General features: G+C 46.5%; 1 protein-coding gene across 1 annotated transcript in view; it reads right to left on the bottom strand.

Annotated features, from left to right (window-relative positions):
* Positions 1–2,824: 2,824 nt before the first annotated feature.
* The window catches only part of OTOP3 (otopetrin 3), an 8,199-nt gene continuing 1,739 nt past the window's right edge, over positions 2,825–9,284 (bottom strand). The window contains exons 2-7 of the mRNA XM_019515234.1: positions 8,400–8,536; positions 7,061–7,119; positions 5,959–6,077; positions 4,323–4,945; positions 4,023–4,232; positions 2,825–2,995 (exon numbers count right to left, since the gene is read on the bottom strand). Coding sequence (XP_019370779.1) covers positions 2,825–2,995; positions 4,023–4,232; positions 4,323–4,945; positions 5,959–6,077; positions 7,061–7,119; positions 8,400–8,536 — 1,319 coding nt within the window. The remainder of the gene's footprint in view (positions 2,996–4,022; positions 4,233–4,322; positions 4,946–5,958; positions 6,078–7,060; positions 7,120–8,399; positions 8,537–9,284) is intronic.

Genomic DNA, 9,284 nt, shown 5'->3' with positions numbered 1-9,284 from the left:
CCCCACCCCTCCTTCCCTGGTTTTGTGGTATCTTCTATCCCCCCCCCCCCTTTCGTTTCCTTTGAGTTTCCCTGGAATCTTTCGTTTTTTGGTGTTTTCAGTCTTTGTTCCATGAAAATCGAATTGCACTGTAAACTATTTGCTTACATTCAAAGAGATAAAGATAATCTGAAATATGGCACTTGCTTTGACTTTCTGTCCCAGAGAGAATTTATGGTCTTGTTTGTGTGACTCCTGGGGTGATTTATGCTGTCCAGGATTCCTTTGTACCAACTGGCTTTCCACCAGACTGTCACTGGAAGACTTGCATGACCTGTGCATCCTGTTCCTTTGCTGTAGTCCTGCAGGCGATGGACACTTATGCAGATCTGTCTGAGCCCAAGATCTTAAAAGAAAGGGTTAAATGCTGATATAAACATTGAAAACATTCAGCCTTTGTTCTTGGGATCCTGTGTCATGCAAGAGGTATTTTAAACCCTTATGCGTCAGGGCATAAACTTTTCTGTAACTGGAGGCAGGTAGCTTCCTCGTTTGACAGGCCATTCCAGAATGAACTATTATAGAGTTTCTTGCAGCTGATGTTGGCCATCGTCAGAGACAGAACAAGGTAGCTAGAGGGACCATTAGTCCACTCTGCTCAGGCAGTTCCTGTGTCCTACAGCTGATCAACTACTGGCCTGTTCATCACTGATCGGACCCAGCAGGTGGTTCATAATGTTCCAACAAGAGACTATAACTCAGTAAGCACCAGTGTATATCATGCCTATAGATAGTGTTAGTATGTAGATCTCGGGAATCAGAGCTCCCTGATCACTTGGGTCCTATCAGCTCAAGCATAACCTTGGCCGTGATGCAGCTGATTAAACGCAAGGGATCTTTCTCTTCCTCATGCCCATCCCTCATTGCCCAGCATCTGTTGACAATCACAGAAAAGGTTTGAGTTCTCACTTCACTTGACAAGCCCGGCCTTGGTGAGTTCCTTCTGGTGGATTTCTGGTACAAACTGTGAAATGGGAGTAATAATTAACTACTGGGGCCTGATTTATCCAGTTGTAATTCCTCCTGACAGTTCTTGTTGACATAAAGGTGAGTGTAAAAGTATTCACGAGGCAAAGTCCATGCTCACTTGGTCTTGCTTGCTTTTAATTTCTGATGAAAATTGGGGGGATGCTGGGGGGATGGCCATCACTATACCCCTCTCAGACATCTGTGTGAGGATTTTGGAGAAGTGGTTTGCAGGCCATAGCTATCTGCATTCTATCTTCCGCTTGTAGGGAGTTTTGCTTTCACACAAGGATGCGGCTATGTGAGAGAATGAAGCTCTGATCATAACCCAACAGCCCTTTCAGGTGATTTATATCCCATGGAAGCAACAAACATTGGAACTATTTGCACTTTATCAACCTTGGTTAAGTCTCACGACAAATTTTGAAAGCAGGAGAAGATGGAATGATTGTAAAATCAGGACCTGCCCTTCAATTTTTATATTATCTTTGGGCTCAGTAAAGGCTGGATTCACTGCCTGCTGAAATAAGGCTTTTCATTAACTTCTGTGGGCTTTGGATAGGGCTCTGTGAGCAGAGAGTAAAATAACAATTGCACTGGCAGACCTGAATGTTCAGCTTAATTTTGTTTCTCCTCACCAGTCTTAGTATTTGGGAACCCTCATCTCACAAGGTCCTGCCACTTTTCTGTGTCATTCCCACATACCCTTCTTGTTTTGATCAACATCTCCTGGGTCTCTGATCAGATCCTGCACTGTATATTTTAACTCGTTATTTGCTTTTGCTCTCAGCTTAATGAATGCTACAATGGACTCTGCAAAGCAGCAAGGGAACGGAGAGTGGGGTTCACAGCAGGTCTAGCATTAGCTTATTTTAGGGCTATTGAAATGGCATGCATGGTGTGTGCTTCACTTCCACCGAAGGGTAGACTAATTCCAAAACAAGAAACGCACTCAAAAGCCATGCATGAGATCAATGAAGTTCAAATGATCAAAGTAGCACAGTAATTATCATACCTCCCTAGTGCTTTTACCTGAGTATCTCCTCGTGTCTGGAAGAACACTTAATTAAGCCAGATAGATGGGTTATTTGGTATTATTCCCATGGAAAAATACAGGCACTGAGATGTGAAGGGCCTGACTTACTTGTCTAAGGTCACACGCTAAATGTCAGAACCAGGTACAGACTGCAGAGCGCTAGCCACTGCACCATACTCCCCGAATGTTACTATAACAGTTATCCTTTCACAGACCCACGTGGAAAGTGAGCATTTTTTGTTCCTTAGTGCTTGATTCTGGGGCATGTGTTTCAGGTACTACTACGTCCTCTTCCTGAGAAAGCTAGTACATCTCACGATGAGAGAGCTGGCATGCCGGTGAGCATCAATGGGTAGAGCTGGTTCCAGAGCTGCTGTGGAGCACAGGCCTGTCCCTCTATCTGCTCATCTTGATGCTGCCCTTACGTTGTCTCCTTCAAAGGGGTCAGATGAAATGATTAAAGTCCCATTACTTTACAGCATCTGCTATATGTTCTCAATCTCATTCCTGTTATGCTAGTGCTAGCTTGTGTCCCAGGAATAGCGAGAGAGTGGCTTAAATTTTGTTCTCTTGTGGAGAACCCTGATACCGGCATGTTTGAAAACCACAAGATATGGTTCCCTTGCCTCTGCAACTCCTAAGAAAATAGTGCTCAGAGGAGCCAAAGTAGAAATTGAAAATAAAAAAGAGCTGGAAGCCTTCTGTAGCTCTGTTCCCACCAGGCTCCTCTGGTTGTGGCTACAGTCCTCTTCCACCACTGGACAAGGGGGGTCTGGGCCCAGTTCAGGCTGACACGTAGACCTCGAGGAGTCCCCCAACTGAATGCATTCGGTAGAACACACCCAGGGGTAGCCCAAAGTTCACGATGGCAAACCAGGTGGAGTAACCATAAAATGACTTCTCCAATCCGTTCTCAAACACAGGGTGTGCCCCGAATGTGGGCATGATCCAGAGCTAGAATGGTATTTAAAAAGAAAAGAGGTCAGATGTGGTTAAGTCACCACGCAGGTCCATCAAAGCCAGTTTCTGACACTGGGTGTGCTCAGAAACCTTTGGTGCTGACGGACGTATAGCACTGAGGGATCACAAAGCGACTCTGAGTGATGAAGCCCTCTCCCTAATACCGAGTAGCCCTAGACAGAGGGGATACATCCATCCACCCTTACCTGACTGCATTATTTAATAAGCAAGATTCTGTCTCTACTCCAGCCATGGACTTGAGTCACAATGTAGTTATTCTACAGCCTGGTTGAGTTTTTATGGAGCCACCCAAGTTTTAAGCATGCTTTCAAGCTTGGGGGTGGGGGGCATGCCTGAGCCAAATTTTGTGGTCTGAAGCTGAGGCTCAGGTAACAGTTGTGTAATAATAGGACACAGCTTTGATTGCAGACAAGTCCTACTACAGGAGATTGGATTAAAAGGACCTACTACCATCTCCTGTACCTTCCTGTTACATAACGAATTCCCTAGATTTAATCAGGCATCTAATACTTTGTAGTATGCTTAAAATGATGGCACTTGAGGTTTTAGTTGCTTTTGTGAAAAATGTCCATTTCTTCCCCCTGGAAAATATCCCTGTCCTCCTCCAACCTCCAGAAAATCCAGCCGAACTGGACTTTTCCTCCCAACTCCTCAGTTGGTCTAATAAAAGATATCATATCTACTCAAAGAACCTTGCCTGCCAGCCAAATTGGGGCCATTAGCTTACAAAAGATATTTTAAGATTACAGAAGAGGGATGTTAACAGGAATGCCAAGTCCATTATAGCCCTGATGTGTAAGAGTTTTATCTAGCTGGACTAGAAAATGTTGACTGAGTTCCTCTGGAAGGATGATTTAAAGGAAAGAGAAGAAGTGTGTGTCTGCATATAAATGTGTTTTTGTGCGTGTGTGTCATTTAATGTATGGCTCGGTCAAAACTGTCTGCATACTCTTCATTCCAAGGCTTGCCGTGTACAGAAGGCAGCTTCAAAGATACTTACTATAATGTTGCACAAGATCAAGAAGAAGGAGATTTCTTTCAGCGCTTTCCTCTTCCAGTTCAAGTCATTGTAGGTCTGGATGTAGGCCTGTGACAGCCTCCTGATCTCCTGCCTTATCTCTAGGGGAAACTCTTTTTTGGGGTCACAGTCTCCATGACTCTCCTGTTCTTTTGCTTCGGCTTCTTTGTTGGCAGTAGATGGTGTGGGCTGCTGGCTGCTTTTTGATGCAGTCCCCTCTTCGCTGTGGGAACACGAGTCTCGTTTGTGGGCCCTGGCATGGCCAGCATCAGCGTTTGCCACCCATGGCTGCCGGTGAATCCCCTCGATAATGAAGATGTTCTGGGTGATGTGCTGGATGATGAGAATGACGGAGTAGGCCAGGATGAGGCTGTTCAGCAGGTCCTGGGGGTTGGTGGCCACAATGGCTACAATGGAGAAGTAAGACATCCCAATCTGACCCAGGGCTGCTCCCATGAGCAGGATCACATCAAGGCTTCGGGTTGGGTTTTTCAGCGTGTCCAGCTCCCTGGCTTCCAAGCTGTGGATGATGGTCCCAACTAAGGCACCCACAGACATCATAGGCAGAAGCACTACATAGTAGGAGTAATACATCAGGAAGACCCCGCGGTTAGCTGCAGACCCAGTAGCTTGGATCTGATATATTATGAAGACACAGATCCCGATGATGACTGCAGCTGTGCCCAGCAGTGGCCCAAAAATGACCCCTTGGAGCTTGAACTTGGGCTTGATGTGGGGAGCGTGGTGATGGCTTATGCGCCGGCCAACGTTCTTCCACATGACGTACAGCATGGTGCAACAGATGAGGCAGTACTCGGTGTTGAAGGGGTACAGCAGGATGTAGCCTCTCTGGAAGATCTCGCAGGCTGTTGTGTTTGGGCAAACACATAAAATAGTCTCATTGCCTGCAGTAAGAAACAAGGGAAGGGGATGTTGGTGAGGCATGAACACCCAGGAAATGTCTTACTTGTTTTGTGGGTGCCTGCGGGGAGGTTCTGCCCCTGGAAATGTAATGCCTGGCATACATCCAAGTGAATGGCACTGAGCCTTGAAGATGGTAGAGCCTTAAGAATGAGCATATGTAGCACTTGACATGTTCTGAGCACCATGCAAACACTAGCTATTCTGAATCCTTTGAATCCACCCAGTCATGTGGGTAATTACTGGTTTCCCAGTTTGTACAAAGTGATGATTGAGTCACTTCTCCATGGAAACCCCAGTGTGTCATTGGGAAAGCCAGGATGAGCACTCATCCTCCTTCCCAGATTGATCCACTAACCTCTGTTCAGTGTCCGCACATATGAGGACACTAAGCCCCTTGGGTACAGAGCTGAAATTTCTAACTTAGACTATGAGGCTCCTCCTGTTGCTTGGTTCTAGGTGGTTTCTCCCATGCCCTGATGAATTCATAGTTTCATAGTTTCTAGGGTTGGAAGGGACCTGAGCAGATCATCTAGTCCGACCCCCTGCCATGAATTAATTGAGTGGGGCAATGAAGCCTTCTACTCAGATGCAGATGGGGATCTCACTCTCTCTCTCTGGAAGGAGAGGCAGGAGTCGTACTCTAATCAACTGTGCATACCCTCTGTATGTGTTCAGATCTCCCAGGACTGCTCTTGATCCCTAAAGTTCATCAGCTAAGTAGTTCTCCAGGTAAATTGACATGTTCCAAACTACCCATCAGCTAAAGCATGGCTCATTCAACAAACCTAAGTCTTGAAAGCCTGCCTTCATCTGCAGCTAAACCAGGAAAATAGGAAAATGGAGATGTCTGCATTGTGTGCGTTTAAGGTGATTTCCAGTGGGGCTGGTTGAGATAACTGAATCCTTGGGGCCAAGGACTAGTGCTGACTCCACATTTTGCTCATCCTACCTGTCTACCTGTTGCTATTAAGAAGGAGTGAAGAATGGGCCATGCCTGCAAATCTCTGCTGCTGGTTTTGAGTTTGTGAGTCAACCTCCTTGTGGATGGAGTCATTGGTCACTGCTAAGAGCCAGAGGAGGAGATTCGTGGCGACGGTCAGCATCAGCCCACACCTGTGAAAGGAGACAAGCACCTTTAACATGTGTCCAGTCATCCTGAGTATACAATGGGCCTCCCTTGGCTTCTCCTTGCTTTGTACAGATATGCTGTTCAGGCTGCATAGAGCTCTTGGACTTGCATTTACCCATGTGTTGCGTGCACAGGTTTGCACCCACAAGTACTGCTACATGCTTTCCTGCCTTGGCTTTAGCACAGATTCCCACTTGCAGTTAACTTGCCACCAGACTCTACAACTAGTAGCAAGTCCTACAACAGGAATGGCTAATGGTTGGGAAAAAGCAACAAGCCCTTTCAGGCTTGTGGCTGCCCCAGGGACACCAGGATGGCCAGAAAAAGTTGGCTGGTCCCATGTAGATGCAATGAGAACGGGAAAGTTCAGATCAAAGCTTGGTGCTTCAGCCTTCATGTGCAGTAAGAAGATTCCTGAGTTGGAATTCATGCGGTTTTTTTCACTCTTTAAATATTAATCTCCCTGCCAGTGAACATGCCAATAATCCTCTTGACTTCTCCCACCCCTGGTGGAATGGGTGTTTGTTCCAATGTATAGGTCTCTTTATTTTTTCTCAGTACATGAGGGTTAATCTTTTCTACTGTAATCTGCAATCTTCTGTCCGTCCTGAGCAGACCATTATACTTCACTGAGGAAACTCCAGTGAACCACAGGTAGGGTTATGTTCAAATAAGTTGGGGCTAAACAGCTTTGAAGGCCATAGAAGAAGATGGCTTGGAAGGAAAATCCCAATTAAGGCCCACTAGAAAGAGGGAAGAGCAACACAAGGGTCTGATTTGCTTTCAAATAGATCACCCCTCTCACTTTACAAAAACAAAGTTCTTTAAAGTTCAGAGTACAAAGAGTCTGAGTAAGTCTGCTGAAGAAAGGTCTGGTAGGGCCAGAAAAGATGGCAACCAGTGTGATACAAGGGTGTTTAAAAAAAGGAGAGGGTGGGAAGAAAGCCCCTCCGTTCTCTGTTCGTACCTGGTGAGGTTGTGCTGGACTTGGATACAGTCCTTGGAGTGGTGCCATAACAGGTAAGTCTGAAATCAATAGATACAATAACATTAACCTAAGTCTGTTAAGTGTGGAGGGGAAGGCATGTGACCGTGCATGCATAGGTTCAGGAGTGTCTGCATGTGAGCTGTGTGGGTACGTGCACAGCTCTAATTCTAAGAGAGGGGCATTTGCAACCACATCTCCTTGAGAGTGGTCGGAGAGAGGCTATTTCTGTGAGAGAGGATGAGGTGAATTTTCTCAAATAGTTTTAGGGCAGAAATGACAGAATTTCTGGTTGCAAACTGTGCCTAAGTCATGTAAGCATGCAACTGAGTTTGTTCTTGGGATCTGGTTATTGCCGGCAGAGACAGAGGCCTGATTTTTGGAAAAGAGACTGGAGTAATGACCAGTAGCATGACTAAGGGTGGGCGAGTGGGGCAATAGCCCTGGGTGATGAGTCTTACCATGGTTAGATATTAGGAAAAACTTTCTCACTAGGAGGGTAGTAAAGCACTGGAGCAGGTTACCCAGAGAGGTGGTGGAAGCTCCAGCCTTGGAGGTTTTTAAGATCTGGCTAGACGAAGCCTTGGCTGCAATGATCTAGTTGGGGATGGTCCAGCTTTGAGCCGGGGACTGGACTAGATCTCATGAGGTCCCTTCCAACCTGAATTTTCTATTAGAGGAGACCACCACTGCCCAGGACACAAAGCTCCTTATGCTTCTGGTAAAGGCAGTTGCCTGGGCCCTGAGGTTAATACCCCAGATTCCCACCTATTCCCGTCTTTCCTTTCTGACACTCTGAATGAGGCTGGGGCACGTCCTTGAAATCTCAGGGCAGGTTTAAGAATTCTTGTGGGCTCTTTCCTTTATGGGATCAGCTGCACAGCAGGGCTACGTGCAGGCAAGCTTTCACAAGGTAATCACACTACCCTTCCTCAGGCCTCTCAGCCTTATTTTTTTCAAAGTAGCCATTTCCTTTTCCTTTTATTTCTTTGAGCCTGGTTTGTGCCAGACATTTTAGCAATGCACAGTAGAGCCTCATCATAATAGCAAGGGCCAAGGATCCCAATAGCAAAGACCAATTTTTCCATTGTGATGCTGCAAGTAATGGACGTAACCCTCTTGGGGTGAACGCCCTCCTTTGATCGACTTTTCTCCTGGTCCCGTGGGGCTCACTCCAATGAAGTTGCACTGTATGTGGTTAGGATTTAAACCAGGCAGTGTTGCTTGTTAATAAGAATTACCTACACGCCTCTCTTGTAGCTCCACCACCCATCCATGCAGTAGAACAAATGACTTGGATACTGGATACCATGCTCAGTACCTGGAGGGTGAGGAAGAGGATGTCTATGCATGGGAACAGGATCTCGAGGTAGGATTTGCACTGTATGTGGCTGATGATGTAACCGATGTGAAACATGTTCAGGAGAAGGCTGAAAGCGCCGAACATCACTAGAGACACTGTCCAAACAACACAAATCGTCAGTAAGCAAACGAGTGAAGACCCGTCCCTGGCAAAAGGGTTTGCAGACACCACCCAAACCTTTTGTTTCATAGATAGTTTCATAGACTTCATAGACATTAGGGCTGGAAGGGACCTTGTAAGATCGTTGGGTCCAGCCCCCCGCCCTAGGTCAAAGGATTCCAGCAAGATAAAAGTCCAAATGGTTCTTGAAAGTGTCCAGAGTAGGTGCTTGTTCCCGTGCTTGGTGTGCCTGGAAAAGGACGGGTGGCTTTGGCACTTCAGGATGGGCCAGATGTCAGAGTTTGGATTTGGATGATCCCAGATCTGGGAACATTTGGAAAGCTCCTGACTGTTTTGAAGGGAGGGGAGAATGAATTATGCCCTTTTTGCCACCCTCAAAAATGATCAACACAACGTGGGTCTTTCTAGTGCAGTTCCTTGAACGATGCTGCTGCATTCACTTCTTACCAGGGGAGCGGGGCATGTGTGTGGGTGTGTGTGAGCGTGTTCATGTGTGTGTCTGTGGAGGGCAGGGCAAGGGGAAATTCCAGCTCATGTTTTGCTCTGAAAACAGTGGCAGCGATGAACTGTGAGGGGTGATTGCTGCCATCTTGTCCTGTTGGCTTTCTCTGGGACTGGATTTGTCAAAGGTATTTAGGCAGATAGGTGCATAGTGGGATTTTCAGGAGCCTCCAAAGCGGTAGAGGATCCAGGAATGGGGAAGAGATGTATCCCCCCCCCCCC

Source organism: Gavialis gangeticus, unplaced genomic scaffold (genome assembly GCF_001723915.1).
Source record: "Gavialis gangeticus isolate Ggan-Ray unplaced genomic scaffold, GavGan_comp1, whole genome shotgun sequence".
Lineage (NCBI taxonomy): Eukaryota > Metazoa > Chordata > Crocodylia > Gavialidae > Gavialis > Gavialis gangeticus.
The sequence above is the reverse complement of the archived record's forward strand: the minus strand, read 5'-3'. Positions and strand labels throughout refer to the sequence as shown.